Source organism: Pleurodeles waltl, chromosome 3_2, assembly GCF_031143425.1.
Source record: "Pleurodeles waltl isolate 20211129_DDA chromosome 3_2, aPleWal1.hap1.20221129, whole genome shotgun sequence".
Lineage (NCBI taxonomy): Eukaryota > Metazoa > Chordata > Amphibia > Caudata > Salamandridae > Pleurodeles > Pleurodeles waltl.
The window spans coordinates 131,436,139-131,461,624 of record NC_090441.1 but is presented as its reverse complement, the minus strand read 5'-3'; the positions used below and the strand labels follow the sequence as shown (position 1 = coordinate 131,461,624).

The 25,486-nt window shown below is 45.8% G+C and overlaps 1 protein-coding gene across 1 annotated transcript in view; it reads right to left on the bottom strand.

The window, feature by feature from the left end:
• Nucleotides 1-25,127, bottom strand: part of PITPNM3 (PITPNM family member 3) — a 1,929,018-nt gene extending 1,903,891 nt beyond the window's left edge. Inside the window, exon 1 of the mRNA XM_069226994.1 lies at nucleotides 24,832-25,127. Coding sequence (XP_069083095.1) covers nucleotides 24,832-24,853 — 22 coding nt within the window. The 5' untranslated portion in view covers nucleotides 24,854-25,127. The remainder of the gene's footprint in view (nucleotides 1-24,831) is intronic.
• Nucleotides 25,128-25,486: the final 359 nt, after the last annotated feature.

Genomic DNA, 25,486 nt, shown 5'->3' with positions numbered 1-25,486 from the left:
AATGCATGCGGTGCGCCACTTTCTAAATATGGCGCATGTAAAAAGCCACTTTAGTGCCACCTTAGCGTAAAAAAAATGATGCTATGGCGGTGCTAAGGTGACGCTAGGGCCTCTTAAATAAAGCCCTAAATTTTCAAGGTTCTGTCAAATTTTCATTTAGGCTAAGCTGCAGTTGCTTCTATTTTTCTCTTGGGCCACAAATTCAACCTTAGTGGCTAGCCCTGTTATATTGTCAATGCAATGACGTGCCTAGCATTTGGTCAACTTTATGACATGTATGGACACCAGGCCATCATTTTGCGGCATGTGTCTTTTTATCAATCTATAACTGTATGACCTATCCCATTCCAATGATAGCACGGCTCCACTGCATGGACACTCATACAGAGCTGAAGCTTACACTGCCCTCTGTGTGATGCAACATTTCAATAATCAACATTTTCATATCTCTGTTTGGTAGACTAGTTTAGTTTTGCAACCAACCTGCAATAGAAGCTTTGGAAATATATTATGCAACCTTTCCGCAATGCTTGCTCTCTTGTTTGATCTATACACATTACAAAATACAAACCTACACATCTTGATATTAATATTGTCTGAACATATAGGGGTGTGGAAAGTTGCAATGCTGCCGATAATGTATCCTCACAATTTTTTTCCAACCTTCAGAAGGTACTCGAGATTAAAAGATCACTTGGATCAGGGCTAGTCGGTACACCTGAGCTGCACCAACCTGGCCAGCAGCACTGGCGGGTCTTCAGTCTCACCTCCCAGCCATACCCCACCCCGCACAATTCACCGCAACCTTACTCAGCTCCATTGACCTGATCGCAGTAGTGAGCTGGAGGTTGCCACTAATTTCTGCTCCAGGTTGTTGTGCACACAGATTTGTCTGAGCAGGGAACCATCAAGAGAGGTGGGATGGGGGCTCTGAAATTTGCCTCAGCGAATCAGGCAAATGCGGGATCCTTTTCCTGCCTTCACAAAGGCAATGTTTCATGACTTTGCCCAACTACACAGGCGAACGCGCCTAGGTCCAGATGTAAGAAGCTCTAGCACCACATTAGCGTCATTGCTTTTACACTAATATGGCGTTAGGCTTCAAAAATTGCTGCGCCACATTAACAAAGTGACGCAATGCACTTTGAAAGATTCCACTGTGCCATTTTTTGCTGCATTTTTTAACGCCTGCACAGAGCAGGCGTTAAAAGGAAGCACACCATTTATTAAAATGGGCCTTTATGTACTTTTCAGGACTAGCGCCAACATTTTGGGCGCTAGTCCTGAAAAGTGCATCAGTAGCGTCAAAGCTTTCGAGGCTATTGCCCTTACCTTGCGCCATGGTGCACCATGTATTAGATATGGCGCACACATGGCGGCGGTAGGGAGGGCGCTAGAAAAGTGGCGCAGCAGTGGATGGAGTGCCACTTTTCTTAAATATGCCCCCTAGTTTCGGGTTTATTTTTCATTTTTTTTTTTTCAAATAATGGTGTTTTCACGGGAATGCAGAAATTTTATTTTTATACATTTTACCAATTTGCAGCCCATGGAGATGAAGTTATTTGCTATTGATCACAGGATTTCTGCACAGGCAAACATTTAGGTTACACCAGAACCCCTCGCTCACCATGAATGAGGAACCTTGACACTCCTTCTCCCGAGAGAATGAATCCTCCCTCTTCCTTTGAACTGTTCCACTCCTCATTACGCCGCTGCACAATGTTCTATTACACTTGCGTGATTTGCATCATTCACGTAACTTCATCTTACGCAAGTTACACAAAACGTCAGAAAGTATTGAAATGGCATTCTTTGCACGACTTTTTGCTGCATTGGACTGGTTTGAGCAGAAACTGTGCCCCATGACTCATTTTTTTCTGTGAAACATTTCCCTTGCCAAACTCTCAAGTGACTTCTGAATATGTGATACACATTCTTGTTTTAATTTACCTGACATTCCCCAAAGTGACTTTTTGTGTAATTTCTGCTTAATTTTGTGTATGTGCCCTCATATTTCACATATTTGGGAAGGGACAATTGCATGCTTTTGCTCCTTCCTCCCTCATACATCACTGTTGCTTCCCAGCTTTATCCATGCACAGGGATACATAAAGAACAAAAATGTTAAATAAAGTCCTGGCACCAGGCGGAATAGAGGTGGTAAAGCTCCCTTTGTCTAGACTACAGCATCAGCAATCCTTGCACTGGCCCTGACAGATGTGTACTTTATTCCCAAGGATAGAACGAACCATGAGTTGCACTAACCCCATTTTTAAATAACTTGTGCTTAAGAGCAACCCCTGACACCAACCAGGTGGATTAACATGTCAGTGTCTCTCAGACGTTAATGGATGCTTCCACTTGACCGGCAGAACATAATGCAAGCAAAAGTCTGACAAATGGAGGCTGGACAGCTCTCTCTGGAAGGAAACTTTCTATCTCGGTTTCTCGCAGGTGAGACTGGCCAGACCTCCTTGGCTGCCAGAGGCGTTTTAAGACCTGAGCAAAGTGGGCTCCGACCCAGGGCCCCCTGAAAGAGCCAGCTCTGTTCTGCAGAGTATTGCCCTAACGACCTTAAAGATTTGTTAAACAGAGGGCCTCATTTACAAGAATCTGATGCGTCGGCTCCAATGCGTCAGATTTCTTGCGCTGCCCTACGACCCCCTAACAATGCCATGGATTGGCTGTATTTACAATTCAGAGCTCCATGGCACCCATTTTCACAGATGTATCACAAACTCTGACTTATCTGTGGTGCTAAACTCATGCATTGCTGGTTTAGCATCAAAAAAATGACGCTACTCCAGTAATGCCAGGAGGCTCCTATTAGGAAAAAAGCCATGAGTCAGTTTTACGCCTGCTCTGAACAGGTGGTAATATTCTGATGCAGTGAAGTTGCAGAATGGCTCAATTAAATATTATAATTTTCACTGCATCAGTTCAGCATGGCTTTTCCCATGGGAATGCCTACCTTGCATACATTATACCTGGTGCAGGTATAATGTGATGCAAGGCTTTACAAATTGATGCATTGGGCCCAATGCGTCAGTTTGTAAAAATGTGAAGCAGTGTACAGCACTGCATGTGCTACCTTTGCTTAAACAAAATGACGCAGCGGTGGCACAGAGGCCTTGTAAATGAGGCCCGGAGTGTTTTAAATACCACTTTCTTTTAATTAACTTTTAATATAAGTGATGCGTGAGAGGTTATTATAGACAAGTTGCAGAGAAATATTGTGTTTATGTTTCATGGAACATCCATAAAAGTTTTTTTTTAGATCAAAACAGCCGGCACATATGAGAAATGGGAGGTTGTCACAGAGGTTATTTGCAGTAATATTAGTGAGCTGATGCTGTGTTACGGTATTAAAAACACAACACTATCACCTAATACTAGATGTAAACACATTTAGAAATTGAACAGGTGTGCCTGTGCAGTGACCTGCCCAAAGAGGGCATACAAGAGCTGAAACTGGATCATAAATTCAAAGCTGTTCCCAACAGGGACCGCCGAAATAAGTTTGACTCAGAGCCCCCCAAGCCCTTAAGATGTCCCTGTCATCCTACCTGACGGGAGAGGTGCACATTTCATGAAGGCGGGGAGGCTGACAGAGCTCCGCTCTTTCTACTAGAGCAGAGAAACAGAGGGCCCCCGAGACCGCCTGCTGAACTGAAAAAATGCAGATATTTCAAGTTCAGGCAGCGCTGTGAAGCGGGTTAAGCCTCAAAACACAGGCACTGCAGATGTTTTTGTTCTGGGGCGAAGCTAAATACCTTGGCTTTCGTTCACGCCACAATATCTCACTCCGTGATTGGTCGACATGTTTCTCTATATTAAGTTTAAAAGGAAAACCGCATCAGGCCAAACGGCACATATTCAATAAATGCATATTTTATAGCCCTGCCCTTACACTATTGTCTTGGGGGAGGTGGTAGTCTAGAACAGCTTTGTGGGGTTATTAATGATGCAGCCTTTGGAGATAAGGGTAGCAGATGCCATATGACTAGGGCCGTTCAAAAGCGACCAACTTCAAGAGTTTTTAAACTATGAAATTCTTGAAAATCTTTGCAAATTACATGACATTCGCAGAAAATCGTTTTAATGCAAATTGTGGCAAACAAATCATACACAGGCTGGGCAGGGGTAAAGTTCCATAAAATGGCCTTATGAAAATGTAGTTTTCAACAGAAAAAATTAAACATTCTTAGTATTTTTTTCAATTATTTTGCTGAAAAAATAGACTGAAAAATGACTTGCTTGGGAAGATTTTACTGGAAAATGTAATTTTGGGACAGTTTCACCAGAGCCATGATATGACCCAAAAAAATCATACGTTTGCAGTTTCATCAAATAAAAAATTACGAATTTCACCCTAGACTAGTAGAAAATCAATATTCACCCCATTGCTAAAACGGGCGTGGTGAAAGGGAACCAGCTAAGGGAAACAACAAAAACATGTCACACTTCAAGTCAGCAAAACGAATTATAATCATATCTAAAATAACAAACAGTAAGCCATGAAGTACTCACTGTGTCAACAATCCCTGACCTGACTGACTGGTGTACTGTAACAGCTTAGAGACAGGCTTGTGTAGAGTGCAGTAGTTATGGGTAGAGAAGTGACAAGTAATAATGAAATGAATAAGTAGTAAAGACAAGTAGAGATGAGTTGATACAAGTAGCATTGAAATGAGTACTCCAGAAGTAGTATCAAAATTACTAGACTAGAGGGGAGTAAAATAAAGATTACTAGAGAGGACTAGAGAACAGTGCAGACAAGTAGCTTTAAAATAAGTAAACGTGATGCAAGTGACGTAAAGACGAGTAAAGTACAGTGGAGACAAGTAGCTTCAAAATGAGTAAACTTGAGGCAAGTGAAGTAAAGACGAGTAAAGTATAGTGGAGACAAGTAGCTTTAAAATGGGTGGACTAGAGGTGAGTAAAATAGCAACAAGTGGAATAGAAAAGAGACAAGAAGGAAGCAAATGAATAGAGTAGAACTTAGTAGAGATGAATAGACTAATGGTGAGTAAAATAGATAGACGTAGCTGAGTAAAATAAAGTCGAATAGAAATAAGGAGAGTAGAACCAAGTAGATTGTAGACAACCATAGCACAGCACAGTGGAAAGACATAGAATAAAGATCAACGGGGCAGGTTAGAGATCAGTAGAGTAACATGTGAAGAAGTACAGTACTCTAGAGTAAAGTGTATTTATTTTTAGGGGAATTTTTGTCATTTACAACAATTAATTATGATCAAATCAGTATTTGGATGGCATAATTGTGCCAATATTATGTTAGTGTGTGCAGGATGTAAGACAATAGAGTCAAGCTAGGTTGAACATTGGGACTACAGCACATACCGAAAGACACTACAAGATTGCTGCTTGGCAGAAAACCCTAGCTGTAGTTAGGTACACAGACTTCAAGAGAAACAAGCATTTGCATTGCAATAGGTCTAGCATATTTAGAACAAGTTAATTGTTATCTTTTGACGAGCAAAAACAAGAGAAAGCATGAGAAGAAACGGAGAAAAGACGACTTGGCAAGATAAAATAAAGTTAGCTTTAAAATTTTAACTTTGCAATTTTTTGCCTGCTAGGCAAGTTTTTTGCCAGTCACAAGCCATCTGTTTGTGGGGCACTCGAAGTTAAAAACAACAAATAGTACCTCAATCACATCGGGAGTAGCAGACGGGCACTAAATAGGTTGCATCAATTAGTGCTTGATCCCTGCTCCACACTGAGAAACGTAAATGATGCCGGCGTGCCTTGACAAATTACGAGGCTATAAAGAAGAGTGCCCCGCAAGCCAACAAAGGTGAGCAACAGGCGGGCTCCAAGCCCTCTACTGAACACAGCAGTGTCTCGCTAGCGAGACGCATGCACTAGCGCATGCACTCGAAGGCTTAACCCTAAAAAGGGGACCGAGTCAAAATACCACTGTCCTGTACGTTTGGTATTTTACCAATCTGATCCCATGCTTCTTGAGAGGGTATTTCAGAAATATTTTCCTTGATTGTGCGCTATGACTAGATGGCAGGACTCTTTTGCAAACATCATCTGCTTTCAACACAAAGGCAGGAAAGATTCCAGAACACAGGCAAATCTGTTCTGGAATGCCCTCCCCCAAATATTTAATATCAGAAACTACAAACTTGTTGTTTAAGACAACACTAAAAATCTTTCTGTTTAGCTTAGTGAGTAAACTGCTCATCACATACCATTCAGTCAACAGTGCCAAGAAATCTTCTTTGTGACCTTGTACTTTATAAACATATCAATATAACCTAACCTAATCTAACATAGGGCCATGACACAACCTCCCTGCTTGGCTGACTTGGACAAGATGAAACCTAAATAAGCCAGTGACACTTACGGGCAGGCCTAGACAGAGTATCCAGCACATCGATGGTCTTCTGTTTTAGCATCCCTGTTTCACTGTCTGTCATGTGAGGTTCTACCTCAAAGGTTTAGGGGTCCATATGGGGTGAAGCAAGAGGCTAAACAGGTCATCCCTGGTCTAGATAACGTAAGAGAATGAGAAAACGTGATGTCTTCAGCAGTGCTTAATTTGTAATTAAGAGGTGCCGGTGCTCAAAGCCCTTCTCTTAAACACAAGGCTGCTGTAATTAAATCTACCAGCACTGAATACTGAGGCAGCATAATCCTGAAGCCATCTGGGGCCTCTTCAATCCATTTACGGCCACCCCTGCCCCTTCAACTCATCCTGCAACTTTCTACTTTCTCCCTTTATGACGCTTTTTAGTTTTTCCTTCTTCCGTCTTTCACATATGTGTCTTTTGTTCGCAGCAAATGCTTGAGGCATAAGAATAAGCCCCGGTCCTCACAAATAAGTGCCGGTGTTCAGCACCGGAAACAACAAGCACAAATTTAGCACTGGTCTTCAGTTATCATGTCTGCACAACACACTTAGGCATCAGTTTGCAAAATATATGCAGTTTGCCTAAGGATTGGCCTCCCCCTGAGTCTCACACGTTGCACAAGATGTTATAAACTTTAAATTAGTATATTCTATCTACAACCAAGATTTCTCTGGAATTTTCTTCCTTTGCTTCTCGGCTTGGAGTTGGACATCTGAGCATTCTGTTAACATCTGAAGACTGACCACTTCCGGCAAGGAGTTGCACTAGAATTACTTTGCCAAATCTCTCTGTTGTGTTCTCTTAACTTCTCCATCCTGTTTGCTCCACCAATGCTTGGAAGTATCCATTGCATTAGTGTTTGAAAAAAAAATACATGAATAAATAAATACATGAGATATTAAGGGAAAGGCAAAGAGTCGTGACTGCCCATCTGTAAGCAAGCGCACAATTATCATATTCTTGTAATGCTACATACAACGTTGTAACCTCTGATGAAGATATGCCTCTATGCCCTCCAACTTAAACAATACTCATGCCTGGGAAACCACACAGAAATTGGAAGTGGGCAGCACAGTTTTGTTTATATTTCTATAGTACCAATATTAGGGAGTAGGCTTTTTCCAGTTTTCTTAAATGTTTCTCCATGGAAACGTACCCCAGGGTTAGCCTTAGGTATGATTGGCCTGGAGATTTTCCTCACAGGGATTTACTACAGGAAGGGAGGTGAATTCTGCAATGGAGTCTGCCCTTCATTTAAACAAAAATGGATCATGTCATAGACACAGTGTCAAACATATGAAGAAACCCCACGCTGTGGTCTGATGCCAGACCTGCCATAAAATCATTAGAGGTTATTTCACGACGTTCTTTTCCATCTATTCACAGTGGTCACATAGATGATCAAAACCACATTGGAGAACTACAGACTCCGCTCTTCCTCCCAAGAACTACTCCAACAATGGTCATCACGTTTTCCCAGCCAAAGCACACTTAGGTAGCTCTTAGAAGCCTGGTGCACTTTACAAGTGCAATGGTATTTGAAAGTCATGAGACCCAGAGAAATATGACCACAGCTAATTGGTTCTCTCTACCCCTTCTTTTAGAACTGCCTTTAACAAACTGGAGTCAGAAATAATGAGCCCAGTAGAGAAAAATAATATCTGGCAACAGCACAACATTACACAAATAGTGCATTAATACAGTCCAGTGACAGTGTGCTCTACGGTAAAATATAACTGATTTCCTGTTTTAGAGGATGCTTCCATTATGTTGTCCTGATGAAGACCCTACAGACTATTACCTCCTTAGGTCGAAACATCGACATGCTGACTCTACTGACTGAGCATTTAATGTACCCAAGCCAGGGCCAGAACTGCCATTGGAGTCTAGCTCTTCAAGCTGATGGCTGTGTATAGTCAATATGGTATCTCTATTTCCAAACCTTTTCACTGTGCACATTCACTTTTCACTGATCACTTGCACTGTTAGATGGAGTAATGCCCCATCTTTATTGAAGTATTTTATTGACATTTTACTTGAGTAATTTGAATAGAACTATATCTCATAAAACTGCCTTTGTATTTTTATTATACCTTGGGATTCCAGCACACATCTTAGCACCCCGAAAAATGTTTTATCTCTCTTACTTGAACCAAAGTAACCCTTGTCACTTTCGATTATATATCAAGTACCAATTACCTATGAAGGTGTGGGACGTTTTCCAACTTCATTCAAGGTTACATGGACCTGCCAAATCTGCCAGAGGTGATTTCTTTTCTTGCCAATGAAGGACTGGACATCCCTTAGCAAGAGATGGGCCTGTAACTCACAATCCTAGGTGCTAAGGTGCTCTCCTAATAGGGGGGCGGTGGGGGCTGGGACTTGGGCTGAAGGCCTTGCAAGATGAAAGGCTCGGGCACCATGCAGGACTCTTTCCTGCGAAGGGGGGTGAAGGGTTTAAGTCTCTGGGCATCGAGCAAGGCTGGAGTGAGAGTTTTGAGCAAGGGGTGACGGACAGCTCCAAGCAGGGACATTCCACTACTACCCCCAGGAGCCCCTTGAGGCACCAGTAAGACTGTCAAGGTATGGTAAGGGGACATTAACCATGCAAGCTTCATACTTCAAATTTCCTTTCTAAGGTCTCATATATCAAACCACAAAGTGCCTTCTAGTACAAGATTAATCAAGTAATGTACGACACTGTTCTGCAGGTATATTTCTTGCTGGAAAGAGGTGCTTCCAGGAGCCCATGAGTGACTATTCACAATAAACCTGAACCTGTGCTCCAGTGGACAGTTTTAAAACATAGCTTTGTTAGGATGAAGAGAAGAAGTGGGTTTACATCTCCTTGTGTACTGCCCAGTATAATCTCACATATCTTTTACTGAATTTGCTTTATCTAGGAGGCAAAGAGGATAATATTAGCAAAATGTTTTCCTTTGCTCTCATGAAAAATAACATTAAATGCTTGTGAATAGGTTTTTGAATAGTGTCTGTTGAACAAGTATATTTTTAATCCTTAACAAATACGAAGGCATTTTCTAAAACATGTGGATCCATGCTCAATTAATATCTAGGTATCTTTTTAAAAAATAAAATAAAAAATAAAAATAAAGAATCTAAGTAACTTTTTGATAGTGCCATACAATTTCCTATTGATCAGATAATGTGTCACACACTTTGGCTTTTCTTGCCACATAGGTTCCGTCCAATCTTCTTATAATTTGATGGTGATTTGAGGCATAATTCAAATGCCCAATCTATGGAGCTATATTCAATATACAGGGTGTGGCACTAATGTAGCACCTAGAAGTAGATCCATGATGCTACCTATGCACCAGCACCAACTAGAATTCAAAATACAGGGCCTGTTATGGACAAGGCAGATTTTACAAATGGAATAAGTTACATGTACTTATAGAAATATGTAAATATCAAAGGTATAGCGCCTGTTGGATGCACGCGCTGTAAGCCAACAACTTACACTACCCCTGGCGACCTATTCCTTTAAACTATTGTAACTCAGACATAAATAAGCCACTTATTAATTTCAGGTTTCATTGATAGTATGTTTTACTCGATTTGGTACTTTTCTCTAGCAGGATTATTTGGAGCTGATGGGTTTTTGTGGAAGGAGTTGTGGGCCTCATTAGAAATCCTGAAGACGGGGGACCAGTGCAGCTTTCTAGTAGATAATGATTTTTTCGAAATTAAAAACGAGAAGTGAACATGATAGGAACAGGCAGCAGTAGCTGACACAAGTGGGCGCATGGCAAAAATGTAGGCCATGCATAGTAGTCAACAATGGGAAACAGAGCAGGTGCTGAAACTGTCAAGGAATACAGAATATTATTACAAAGGAGGGGAGGATTGTGCCAGGGTGGGCAGAGATAGAAGAAGGGTGTGGGAGGAAGCCACGACTGTTACACCGGAAAACAACATTCCCAGCAACCCACATTTTCAACATACAAAATGAATATGTATTTATTAAGATCTTTAAATGTGACGTTATAAATTAGATTTTTTTCGCATAGATCCCATCTCTTCTCGTTGTTGTCCAGTTTCAAGGGGTCTCCCCATACTGCATCACCCTCTTTTCTGTGAAAACTAGATTTGAAGGGTTTTGCTACAAGCCAGAGATTTGTGTAACCGGGCTCTATTAATGCCAGTGTTCCCTATTAGATACAATAGACTTAGGCCCATTTTTATACTTTTTTATCGCCGCATTTGCGCCGCTTTTTGACGCAAAAACGGCTCAAACTTACAAAATGCAATTGTATTTTGTAAGTTAGCGCCGCTTTTGCGTCAAAAAATGACACAAATACGGCGCTAAAAAAGTATAAATATGGCCCTTAATTCACAGGATAGATTTGTTTTTACTTTGGGTACTCACAGACTACTAAAGGGCAATGCATGGAAAACCTAAACTCTGGTAGATCTGCAGGAAATGAGCCTCCTTCCAACGTCATGAAATGCCCGAGTCCACCAAATCCGTTTTTCATGTTTTACTTCCACACACCTTATCATGAAAACTGCATCTTTCATTCATTGTGCACATTCAACTGGTGCACATATAAGCCAGTCTACAATTGAAGAGAATGTTCTAAATGGGAATAAAGATGAATGAAATAGTCGCTAACAATTTAGTTCAACAAGGACAAAAGAGCAACATTACACCAGAAAGCATTGATATTAAAAATGCAAACATTTGTATTTTCTGTAAAAACCATCACCCTAGGTAAAAATAATACATGTAATCAAATCTAAAACCTAAAAGCCCAACAACATAAACATTAAGTCAATTCTTTATTGCATCATCCTTGTGTTCACAGGCATACTGCAGACCAATGCTCACCCTTTCAAATTACTTACTTAAAAAATACTTCATAACAATTGCTTAATTTATCTGAAGTGTATTCATATATATGCATCCAATTAGCTAAATAGTGAGCAATTAATATACGGCCAATCTGGTTGATACATAAAATATTGTTTACTGTTTCTGCTCTTTATATAACCTACCATAGACTTCATCAGGACAAATGTGCATACGAACTGTACCATCAGGATAACCAATATATATATATATGGACAGGTATTTTTTGGGGATGGATGTCATTTAGGACTTCCCCCTTGAGGCCCCTGGCACTTCCTATGCGACCCTGGCCTCAGAGGTGGCAAAATAAGTGCCAGGAACACAGCGGCAGCTCGTCCTTTTGGACATCTGTTGGAGCTGTACTCTTTCTATTCTGTCATTTTTTGACCACACTAATAGTGGATAATATACATATTATATTTTTCACCATTAGTGTAATACAAATTGAGTTCAATTAGCTGAGATATGACCTTCCCTCGCAGTGTGGCAAGTAAAAAATGTTTTAAATTTATGTTGTGTATGTGCTTGCAGGTGAGAGTGTTTATGTGAGAGTGTGTGTAACTGTGAATGTGTTTGTGTAAGCATGTGTGTATGAGTGAAAGTGAAGGTCAAAGGGTGTGTGATGTCACTTCCGCTACCCCTGGCATTTGGGTGAATTGCCATGCATGCTTTTTTCTCAGTTTTCTTTTAATACATTTCATAAGTTGCCATTGCTTGATCATGACACCGCATAAAGCATCTTGAGTTCCTTTACACCTTCCCAAGACAATTGTTTGCCAGTAGTCAGTCTTCAGGATGAGGTTTAGACATACAGTGGGTTTTGCATTTTTGAGTTTTTTTCTGCACAGGATAAATACATTCTCTGTTTATAAAACCCCATCTTTACATCCCCAGAAAACATGAGGGATGTTCGGTTTCATTTTACTGCCTCCAGCAGGAGTTCTTTCTCATGATTTCTAAGGGTGGAAAACTTCATTCCAAAGTTTTGTGAAAGCCTACACATTTCTGACTTTGCAGGTGTTCATATCATTCTGCATGGCCACCTTCTCCCATCTATTATCCTTCCCTCTTCCTGCTCCTAATCATGACTTACTCAGACAGAAAATCAAGCCTACTTGATGGGATTTTCTGAATTAAGTAGACTGTCACAACAAAAATCCTACATTGGGGTTTATAATCTAAGCTACTCAGGCCCCAGATGTTTTTCCTGATTCAGGGCGTGTTAGATGTGGGGTAATTTCAGAGTAGGGCAGGTATTGTTGTCTGCAAATAACACTTTCACAGGCACAGAAGACTCACTGCGTGCTGGTCAGCGCTCGTTTGTCATACTTGGAAGACATTATTGTCCTCAATTAAGTCAGAAATTGTATAATTTTTTACTATCAAAGGAGACTGGTGCATGGGAGACTATGTGATTTACACAAGATACATAGGCCCTCATTACAACATTGGCGGTATTGACCGCCTACCGCCATGGCGATGGCCGGCAACATACCGCCGCCGTGGCTACCAGCTGGCAACACGTATTATGACCGCCGACGGTATTCCGCCAGAAATCTAGTGGAACACCACCGACGGTCATGGCGGCAGACGGCGGTAAGGAGGTGCTGCTGACAACAGCACCGCCACGCCAGAAAAAACACCGCCGACCATATCATGAGCAATGATACGGCCTGGCAGTGTTTTGCTGGCGAACGCTGCTGCTGACAGCAGCGCCGCGGACCGTCTCCAGCCGGTGGACCCCCTGCAAGCAGGTAAGTCGGGTTCTCCGACCGGAGAGGGGGTGCGGGATGTTGTGTGTATGTGGGGTGTGTGTGTATGTTTTGGGATACGTGCATGCTGGTGTGAGTCGCGTTGGATGCATGCGTGAATGAGTGATTGTGAGTGTTGTGTGTGGTGGATGCATGTGTGTCACAAAGTATGCTGGTGTGTGTTGTGGTGTGTGGGTATGTATGTGTGCATGCGTGGGTGGAGGTGGGTATGCGTGTGTGCATGTGTGTATATGGGTACGCGTGTGGGTGTGGATATGTGCTGGGGCAGGAGCGGGTTGGGGACGGTGGGGAAGGACTCTGGGGAGGGGGTGGGGGCGGGTAGACCTCTATCAGTGCCAGGGAAAGGATTCCCTGGCACTGATAGTGCCTACCACCATGGTTTTCGTGGCAGTACAAAAACCACAGAAACTATGGTGGTAGGCCGGGTTGTAATCCCGAGGGTGGGAATGTGACGGCCGCCGGGCTGGAGACTGAAGTCTTTAGCCCAGCGGCCATTACCACCCTGGCGGTCGGTGTGTTAAAGTGGCGGTGTTGGATGGCGGTAACCGCCAGGGTCCAAATCCCATTTTTTTTACCACCGGCCTGTTGACGGTATTACCGCCGCTTTAACACCGACCGCCAGGGTTGTAATGAGGGCCATAATGTGTTGAAATAGGAAAGACATGATTACCAGCCAGGTCTCCTAGCAACATATTCAATAACGTTGTCAATATAACATATCTCCAGTCTGACAACATAGTTAGGAAGAAATATATCTGCATAAAGTATAATGTGTAAATACAGCAACAATACTGTGTGATCGTAGTGATTACAGTAAGTGAACGTATCAATGAGAATACGTCAACATAGGAATGACACTGTATTGTCACCCTGAAAAGAGTGAGCGAACATGACAACCGTATTGTGTCAACATAGCAACATTATTGTCATAGCATAGTGAGAACAGTGAGTGAACATGGTAATGTAATCTCATCACAAAAAGGACAGAGAGAATGTGGTAATGATAATTTAAACGGAGCAAATGTACCATGCCATAGTCACAGTGGATGAACATGACGAGACAAGGTGTGTGTGTGTGTCTGTGTATGAGAGAGAGTGTCCGTTGTGTCTGTGTGTAGGTGTGTGTGTGTCTATACCTTGTGTATGACACTCTTTGTGTATCCTTTATTATAATATCTCAGGAATCAATTAACTAAAGTGTGTATGTGTACAGCGATTGGTTCAACTGACCTTTGAACGTGTGACGTATGCTATAAGGCACTTTTATATCCAGGGTCATGACACCCCCCTTTCACAATACACTGTGAGTGCCTGTTGGCACTTATTCCTTAGATTTCATTTCTAGCCCTTCCGTGCCAAAAGGGTCCTGCTTCAAAGTTGTATGATTTAAAACATTTCCCTTATTCTCCAACTGTAATAATTTCATAAAATATTTTGTGCCCTTGCCCCTTTTTACATATTATCTCATTACCAAAATTGCAAATGTAAGGGATTAGCAACATTGGAATGATTCATAGCGAGCAATGGAAATCATAATTAAGGTCGTAAGCAGTGCTTTAAATGGAAAAATAGAAGTGCAGGTACTCTGTAATAGAGTACCTGCTTGTTTCTGAGAAGTGCCGGTACTCTCCAATTAAAAGTATTACGTTTTTCTTGAGATATGCCGGTACTCTCCCTCTCAAAATAAAAAAGTGCCGGTACTCGGTACCGGAGAGTACCGGCCCATTTAAAGCACTGGTCGTAAGTATTTGACTAGGTACCTCCCTCATCGCCCTTAACAGCACCCCCTGCCCTGATCCACAGTAAGGGTGAAAGATGTCCCTATCAGCTCTTCTTCATTAGAGCTGCGTTAGATTGCAAGATAAAACAGTTTCCGCAGTTTATTAATGTGCGTACACAGTGAAAAAAGAATTGGCCACATTTACAAGAATCTGGTGCATCAATACTGATGCACCACATTTCTTGAACCCCGCCACCCAATGACACCTTGGTTGCGCTGTATTTACAATACGGTGCACCATGGCACACGTTAGGCCAGTAGCATCAACGTTTTTGAAGCTATTGTGGTGCTCTGCTGCAATTGCGTCAAAAATGTTGACGCTAGTGCACCAGAGTGCATGGAGGCCCATTGATTTCAATGGGTGTGTTCTTTTAACAGCTGCTTTGATCAGGCATTAAAAATGATGTCACAAATGGGGCAATTAAATCTTGTAGATTTCATTGCACTTTTTTTGCGGGCCTCCTAATGCCGGAATGCCCCCCTTGCCTACATTATGCCTGGCGCTGGCATAATGTGGTGCAAGGGGTCGTAAAGTAATGCAATGTGTGCATTGCGCCACTTTGTAAATATGGTGTGTAGATTTTTGCCTCGTTGAGCCACATTAGTGTAAAGAAAATGACGCTAGTGTGGCGCAAGGCCTTGTCAATCTGGTCCAATGAAGCTTTGGAGGGATGAGTGAGTGACCACAGCTCATGAGTGAGACACATGTCAGCTGATAAACTATGTGAGGCAACAAGAACATCGAAAGAAGAAATCAGTGGATGTTCATTTGAAAACCTTCATAAAGAGAATATTGAAAAGAAAGTAAACTACAGAAAACAATCAGATGGAAAGTTTAACTTCATGTATCCTAAAATACATGTTTTATTATTTTCAGGTGAATGGTTTGATACAGATAAACATGTGGCAATGGGCAGAAAGAGACAATAATGAATGGCCTACACAAAGTCTAATAGCCCACCTGCTGCCAGGCCACAGAATTTGAGAAAATTGTGAAACACACCCCAGAATACAAACTTAGGGTGAGTGATGTACACTCATTCCAATAGACTCAAAAGGGTCACATACTAGTTAGCGTTACACACAACAGAAGAAGAACCCAGAACTATAGTGCATTAACCACTTGTATCTCTAGGGACAAAATAACAGGGCTTTTGGCAGCTCGAAAAGTGTCCGCAACTCATGAGCGAAACATGTGTCGGCAGATTAAGTATGCCCTGCCATAAGAACCCCCAAAAGAAGTAAATATGTGCATTTTAGTGGTGACAAACTTCTTAAAGAGAACAGTGAAAAAGAAGTAAACTACCTCACCCACGCTCACAAAGCACTGCACAACACCGGACCAGAATACCTCAACAGACGACTCTCCTTCTACACCCTGACCCGGCATCTCTGCTGACCCCGCCCTCGCAACCGTCCCACGTGTCCGCAGAACTACAACGGGCAGTAGATCATTCTCGCACCTCGCCGCCAAAATGCGGAACACTCTTCCCAACCACCTGCGCCAGACCAAAGACCTCCTTACCTTCAGCAAACCTCTCAAGACCTGGCTGTTCGAGCAGTAGCAGCACCCCCCACTCTACCACCTCCCCTCCTCAGCGCCTTGAGACCCTCACGCGTGAGTAGTGCACTTTACAAATTCCCGATTGATTGAAACAGTAAGATGGAAAGTTTAAATTAATCTTTACAAGACAATAGTGTGATTTTTCTCACTGGATGGTTTGACACAGACATGTCAGGTATGTGTGGCCGAGGCAAAGAAACAAAAACACAAGTGCTGACTTCTACTCTACAAACGGCTCTAAGCGACCAGTTTCTTTCTTTTAGAAGGCATAAGCCTTCGTGAAATGGCCAACATGTGAAAACTACTGAAATGTCGTAGAAGCGGGGCGGAAACAATGCACACAGATGTGAAATGCAACCATAACAGCACCGACGCAAAGCGCCGAAGAGGCGCTTTACGTACAACTCACGCATCAGCGCGTCCGCCGCCCTCAAAAGGCACCACTTAGTGCAGACGTTGTGCCAGCCGCGCTCTGCGCTGTCAGCGGTGAAACCGAGACTGCAGTGGAAGCCGGGGCTGGAGATGGACTGAATTGCCAGCCTTTTTCGCCAGAAGGAAGCCTTTCCCTTGTAAACGTTGTTGGCAGCGCGTGCTGCCTGAAGCAGGTGCGGCCGGCTGGGGGCGAAGGATGCTTTCATCCCATCTCTGCTCATCATGGGTTTTGTTATTCGAGGGGCTTGCGGTGCACGGATGAAGGCTGCGCTGCAGGGGGGGTGGATGTTTGTGTTTCTTTCTGGGAGTGTCGGTGCGTGGTGGGGGGTTGTGAGGGTTGGGGTGTATGGCTGAAGATGGGGAGAAGTAACACATGACGGATACGTGTCTGTTACTTCGGACTGCCGACAAGTAAACTCCGCCCTCAAACCCACCCTTCATCTGCCTGGTCATCTCCTCTGCAAAACTAGAGAAAGAAGGTGCCCACCAAACACTGGCGAGGCGTGCCCACCACCAGCAGAGACAGACAGTGCCATTGTAGTACTCAAAGGTCAACCCTGAACCAGCACAGCTAGAGACTGACCCTGTCACCCAAACACTGTCCAGCTAGCAACTACCTGTCACTAACAAACACTGTCAACGGCATCCCAACAGGCAAAGCCAGAGGCAGCTAGACATGGCCACCAAATGGCATGGCATCGCTACCAGGACAGCTAGACACTGACAGCACTCAACCATTAGGGACACTGCACCTTCCAAGTATAACTACAGACCAGCAGTGCCCACCAAACACTGCCAAGATATCCCAACAAGCAAAGCCAGAGACAGCTGGACGTGCCCACCAAACATTGACATGGCATCTACCAGAAGAGACAGACAGTACCATTGTAATACTCAATGGTCAATCATGAACTCTCCCCAGCACAGTCAGAGACTGACCCTGTACAGCCAGCAACTACCTGTCCCTAACAAAAACTGCCAACAACAAATCCAGAGACAGCTAGACATGCCCGCCAAACATTGACATGGCAGCTCTACCAGGACAGCCAGAAACTGGCAGTGGTCAACCATTTGGGACACTGCACCTTCCCAGTATAACTAGAGACCATCAGTGCCCACCAAACACTGCCAAGATAGCCCAGCAAGCAAAGCCAGAGACAGCTGGACGTGCCCACCAAACACTGGCGCCGGATGCCTACCAGCAGAGACAGACAGTACCATTGTAATACTCAAAGGTCAATCATGAACTCTCCCCAGCACAGCCAGAGACTGACCCTGTACAGCCAGCAACTACCTCTCCCTAACAAAAACTGCCAACAACAAATCCAGAGACAGCTAGACATGCCCGCCAAACATTGACATGGCATCTCTACCAGGACAGCCAGAAACTGGCAGTGGTCAACCATTAGGGACACCACACCTTCCCAGTATAGCTACAGGCCATCAGTGCCCATCAAACACTGCCAAGATATCCCAACAAGCAAAGCCAGAGATAGCTGGACGTGCCCACCAAACACTGGTGAGGCATACCCACCAGCAGAGACAGACAGTACCATGGCAGTACTGAATAAGATCAACCATGGACTCTCCTTTAGAGACTGACAGTGTCATCCAAACACTGTACAGCTAGAAAGTACCGGTCCCTACCAAACACTATCCCAGCATCCCAGCAAGCACATCCAGAGACATGCGCACCAAACACTGGCATGACATCTCTACCAGGACAGCCAAAAACTGACAGTAGTCAAACAGTACCAAACACTGCCAAGGTAGCCCAACAAGCAAAGCCAGAGGCAGCTAAGCGTGCCCACCAAACACTGGCATGACATCTCTACCAGGACAGCCAAAAACTGACAGTAGTCAAACAGTACCAAACACTGCCAAGTATCCCAACAAGCAAAGCCAGAGGCAGCTAGATGTACCAATCAAACACTGGCATGACATCTCTACCAGGTCAGCCAGAAACTAACCACTGTAAGGGCACCTCCATAGCAAACGGCGACCAGTGCCAGCCAAAGAATGACAGAGAATCTTCCCTTCACAGTCAGAGGCTGAGAGAACCCTTTAGACACTGCCAGGGTTCACCACAGCTAGACGTACCCCACAGTTCACAACTACGACACTTTGAGGGGAAGTCCCAGCAGAAGCGAAGTTGCCAGGCAGAGCACATGAAACACCCAGCACACAGAGAAGAAGCAGACAGGTGCACAAAACACCATCAGAGCATCTCTCCTAGGACTACCAGAGCCAGACAACGCCTACCAAACACTGCACAGGAGTCCAAACCATAGGACACGCTACCCATCACAGCCAGACTATCAGCGCCCAACAGCAATGCCAGCGCATGTCCACCAGCATAGTCATGCGCTTGTAGTGCCCCAGGGAATAACATGGCCACTCCCAGCACAGCCAGTGGCCTACAGGGCACCCCACGCACTGCCAGGCTGTTCCCAGCACAGTGAGAGACCACTAGTGCCCAATAAGTACTACAGGGCATTGCCACAGCCGTGCTGGAGTTAGATGCCCAGAATGCATAGTCAGTGCAACTTACAGTATAACCAGAGACCGGCAAAGAGTGCAGCTCCCGGGACAAGCAGAGGCAGGGAGGCAGTGCTGTCATTTACTTCTAGGCACCTTCTCCAGCAGAGCCAGGGAGCAACAGTTGCTGCTAAACACTCCCAGGGCATCTCCCAGAATCACCAGGGACCAGAAACCTCTGCGCAGTGCAAACCAAACACTTCCAGGGCTAATCACAGTTAAACCAGCGAGGGCATGGGCGCTTGTACAGTAGCAGAAATCAGGTAATCTTCATCGAGCATTCTGCAACACTTAAGATTCAGAGGTATTTAATTTGAGAAACCTCTAGGCACTGCATGGGTGGGAGGTGTCTGTACTGAAGTAAGCATTGATAACTCAGAGCTCATTTTGTTAAATCACAAGTGGGGGATATTGATGGAAAAGTTCCCACCAATGGCTGGCTTCCTGCCTCTCCATCATTTGTGTTTCTGCCATGCCTTGGCATTCATGTTCTGTGTTTCTGCTCAGGCTGCTGAATGCCGCTCAGTTAAAGGCTAGATACAGACATCTGACTGCATTGCAGGCAATGCCGGATTGCCATTGTCCACTCACTGCTGTCCTGTTGTTTATACCTACCTCTGAAGATGTAGTGGTTTCTACCATGTTGACTTCAAGATGCTCTGCCTCGTGCACAAGGGCTTCGCTAACAGGGTACCTAAACACCTTGCCCAGTTAATGGTGCCCTACCACCAGGGCAGACGCTTAAAGGCGGTGCCCAGTGTAAGCTGCTGATCCAAGTAGTCAGACGTAAGAACGGTGAGCATAGCTCCTCAAAGGTCTTCTACATTCGTGGCACCGAGCAGACCTGAAGAAATACAGCAACGACTGAAAACACACTTGTTCCAAAGGCTTTTGAAGTTCATCTCAGTTGAAAGCCCCAGCAAACTGTGATCACTCATCGGCGCTATGGGCCTCAGCTGGTTGATCAGTCTCCTTAGCAATCTAAAATAGGCTCTGGTCTCTGTAGAGCTCTAGATAAAACAAATATATATCAAGTAAAATGTAAACGGAGCAGCGCAGAGTTCCACGGAAATAGAATAAAAGTTCGTTTTAGAAGAAACACCACCAGCTTTAAGGGAAACTAGCTGTCGAGGCCACGCCTACAGGACATACAAGCCCCTCAGCCCCCAAAAAATACCTACAAGTGAAGAAAGAGACCTGTAAGTTTCCGAAAAGACTTAAGTGCCACCCAAAAGGACCTACAAGAAAAGGAAAAGACCTACAAGACACTGGAAAGACTACCATGCCTCCAAAAGACCTAGAACTATAAGAAAAGGCCTTTAGAAGTACAGAAAACATACGAAAAGCTGTACAAGACTATTAAAAATTCACAAGACTCACACAAGAACTACAAACTTTACAAACTTCAGAAAAGAATGTCAAACCATTTTCATACCATAGCTCATCCTCAAAAAAGCCAAAACGATGTTCTTTACCAAAGCCCACAAAAACATCCTCAACAAGGTTAAGTCACGAGTTTCCCAGTTTTATGTGCGGGGATACTGGGGGTGAAAGGAAGGGGGCTCCGATTCCAGATATTATTCCAGCATCCAGATCCACGGCTTACAAGTGTTCCCCCTGAATGTGGAATAACACACAGAACCAGAAATACATGGCCTAAAGCCGTGTGGCTTCCCACATTTGGGGAAAATAACAGGCCCAAATCCACATCCATTTACCACCATCTTGGAACTGGAGGTAATTGGATGCAGGGACTTTCCTTTTAACCGTGGTATGGGTGGTGGGGCTTGAGGACAGCAGGTGACAAAATATCTAGGGGAGCATATGCCACTCCCCCATTGTGCAGAAGCTGGGAGGGTGCTGGCCGTGCGCAGCAGCTGCCCACAGAGCGTGCCACTCCACGCCCAGGTCTGGTATATTCAGATCCAATAACCTCAGGACCAGAGACACAAGGATACTCAGAATAACCCGGAGCAGTAACCCCTAATGCCTCCCCCGCGCCCTAGGATACCAATAGGAGCCCCTTGGTTGTCATCACACAAAGGGTCCTAGGTGGAGTGGACGAGAGCTGCTGGGACGGCGGAGAGTCCAAGTGGGAATGTCAGGCTGCCTCTGCGACCTGATTGGCTGATGGGGACAGGCGATGTCACTTCCTGCCCGAGCTCTGGCCCTCCACTCCTTTGGTACCACTACACGCCTGCTTGCGATCTCGAATTGATATCTAGGCACCTCGGGCTCCCTCTGTCACCTGATTGGCTGATGGGGGTGGATGATGTCAGTTCCTGCCCGAGCTCCTCTCCTTGGGTACCACTACAAACCTGCTTGCAATCTAGAATTGGTATCTAGGCTGCAGTGTTCTTTGGGGTCTGCTTGAATGAGCAGGCAGTGGTTCCCGACCTGTGGTCCGGGGACCCTTGGGGGTCCGCGAAGCGTCCTCAAGGGGTCTGTGACTGCTGAGAAAATGAAATAATATTAACAGATTCGATCCCCATCTTACAGAAATGACTCAGTGGGGGTGTCCCTGGATTCCAGTAATGATTCAGTGGGGGTCCCTGGCTTCCAGTATTGAAAAAATGGGGGTCCACAGAAGTCAAAAGGTTGGGAATCACTGAGCTAGGGTGAATCGGGAGTCCTGCCATTTGCAGAATGGAATACTAGTGCTTGTCTCCTGAGGTACAAAAGACATCTGGTATTAGCTCTAGAGTTGCATTAATGGTAAAACCCAAGAGGCCGTGGATGTGATTTTGTGACTTCTGTATTGGCTTGAATGTCTTGGTGCAAACTCTTGTTCACGTGTCTCCATCGCCGGGACATTTATCTAAAACTTTATTAGAGTCACATCCCATATGGGACCACTTCCAGCAGCCACAGGATCTATCCCCTCTTGGGCATGTACCTCGCATCCAGGTAAAGTGCGTACCTGTGAACCGGACAGGGGCCTCCACGGGGTAAGGTAAAGCAACTGCCTTAGACGCCACCACTCTGTGGTGCGAAATGGCAAGACGAGGACAAGAAATGTCCGTTTTGTAGCAGCCAATGCACACTTGGAAGGCAAGGACAGTTATAGCCCGAAGCACCCCAAATCCTCGCCCTATACCTGCATTTACACGTCATATTGTGTTCTAATGCTCCTAAGGTCCATATGTAAACCTGTAGGAAATCCAGCAAACAGCACCTTGAAGCTGCCCCTTTGGCACTATACTGAAAAAAATAAATGAACAGAAACAAATTAAGGGGCAGTGGTTGGAATTTGTGCATTTGATAAAAGGGTAATTCTTTTGAAATATAATCCCAAACCGGTGCGAAGAGCTTCAGGAAGTGAGATTATTTTAAGGGTGCGGTCTGTATCACAGAATTTATTAAATTTAGGACGCGGTTGTCGAATTCTCGGTCTCTTTAAGTGCAGTTCGGCGCACGGGACCGAGTGTAGTATGGATTTTCCATTTGGGAAATGGTTAAAAGTTGCCATAGATTGCGTGGCTGTGTCGGCAGTATAACGCATCGGCACGTTATGCGTCAGAAGTGCAATGATTTAGATATTCTATTGCAACTCTTTTGAAAAAACGAGTTCTGAAAGTTTAAAATAAGTTATTCCTTTCTTTGAAAAGTGCCGGCATTCGCTATTAGGAACATCATGAATTTGATTAACATTTATAAACTTGCAGAAGCACAGCCGTGACCACCCATGGAGCTCCGCTTCCCTGCAGATTGTCATCCCGGGTGCCCTGTTTCACTCTCTGATTACAATGAGACGCAGCTTGTATGCCCGCCCTGGGCACCTTCCTCAGACTCGCCCAGGGAAGAGGGAAACAAGACAGAAGGCAGCGAGCGCAGGAAATGCCAAACAACATGGTTAGGGCTACACCCACAACACTGCCAGGAGCCCCCTCCCAAAGACACATGCAGTTCGCACCGGGCACTGCCAGGGCAGATTTACTCAGTGCAATCAGAGGTACACACTGCCATGGCACCTCCCCAGAGCCATCAGAGAATGAAAGCGCTCATCACAGAATGCCATCTTTTCAAAAGCAAAGGGGGAGGGGTAGTCCCAAACAGACGCTGCCAGGGCTTGTACCCCAGCACAGCCAGAGCACCTCAATGCACTCCAGACACTGCCCTGGCGGTATCCCGCCAGCACAACCAGAGAAAAAGAGTGCCCACGAAAATGCCGTGGCACCTACCCCACACATATATAGAAAGAGTGCGCTCACCGGTGTAATGGCACTGCCTACGGCGAAGGCAGTGCCCGCCCAACGCTACAAGGGCATGACCATAAGCAAAGACAGAAGGGCAGTGCCAACCAAACACGAGGGCGCCCACTAAACCATGCCCACTCCGCTGCACAGCAAGCCAGAGATCACTTGCTGCCAGGGCATCTTGTCAAGGAATGCCAGGGTCAGGCAGTAGCAACCGAGCAATGTGAGGGCACCCCTCCCCCTCAGTACAACCAGTTTCAAAGCATACCAACAAATATTACTGGCACAAGGCACCGGCTCACCACCGAGGGACACTGCACACCAAACACAACCAGGACACCCCCTCCTCAGCCAGAGAAGCACATTACCTAGAACAGACAGCCCAGGTATTTACAATGCCCCACCCACCCCTCTGATTCCTCTGAACCCCCCTAAAACAGTACCCATCGAACACTGACTGGACATGTCTCCCAACACAGAGGCAGCGCCAAACACTGCCAAGGCACCTCACCCAAACCCATGCTGAAACATACTAGCAGTGGCACAGGCAAGCATTGGCATCATATCACCCCGCCAGCTTTAGACAGTGCCCACCAGACCCTGCTAGGCTCTCCAAAAACCAACCCTACTAGGCCCACCCTCCCCTAGAGCAGCCAGATCCGGACCGTGCCCAACAGAGAGTGCCAGGGAATCTCTTCAAAACCAACCCTACTAGGCCCACCATCCCCCAGAGCAGCCAGATGCGGACCGTGCCCACCAGAGAGTGCCAGGGAATCTCTTCCAAACCAACTCTACTATGGCATCACCAACCCCCAACTCCCCTCCCCAGCTCCCATTTACCCCACCCCACTCCCCCCACTCGGAGCAGCCGGGTACAGACAGTGCCCACCAGACCCTAGCAGGGAATCTTTCCCAAACCAACTCATTCGTGGCATCACCCCCGCCCCCTACCGCACAGTCAGGTTCAGACAGTGCCCACCAGACCCCATCATGGGATCGCTCCCGAGCCAGCCAGAAACAGTGACATGAACAATCGAACACTTCCATCAGGACCACCCCTCCTCCCAACCAGCTCCCCTGCGCAGCACAGCACTGTCAAGGCATCTCTCCCAGCCCTGCAGAGACTGGCAGGCTAGCCCTCCGGGTGCTGGGCAGTGCATCCCTGCCACATGCCTCCCAGCTCGGCAACAGTTTGCAGCGCCTCCTGCCGGGGTGGCATGCTCCGCGCCTCTCCAGGTGCACGCACCGGCCCCCTCCCGCTCTGCAGTGCACGCCCCGGCGGCTCACCTGGTCCTGACGAGGTCGCCATGTCCTGCCCCGGGGGCTCCTGCCCCCTCCCGCACGGCGGCCTGCCCTGCTCAGGTATCCCGGCCCCCGGAGCTCACATCCGCGCGGATGTCAGAGCGCAGGAGGCTCCATGGCTCGCCTCTCGTGTACTTCCTTCGGCTGCCTCTGGTGGCTCTGGTGGGAGGGAGGAGGGATGGAGCCTCTCCCAGGCTGGAGAAGTGTGAATGAGCGGGAGCGGGCAGGGCACGGCGAGAGGGGCGAGACACACGCATGCACGCACCCTGCAGGGTGCACTCGGAGAGGCTCGCTCTCTCTGACTGTCTCAGCATCAAACTGCGTGAGAAACACGGCACGCACCCTGCAGGGTTCAACGTGAGAGACTCCCTCCCTGCCTAGGAAGGGCACCGTGTGAGAAACACGCTCGCACCCTGCAGGGTTCAACGTGAGAGACTCCCTCCCTGCCTAGGAAGGGCACCGTGTGAGAAACACGCTCGCACCCTGCAGGGTTCAACGTGAGAGACTCCCTCCCTGCCTAGGAAGGGCACCGTGTGAGAAACACGGCACGCACCCTGCAGGGTTCAACGTGAGACACTCCCTCCCTGCCTAGGAAGGGCACCGTGTGAGAAACGCGCTCGCACCCTGCAGGGTTCAACGT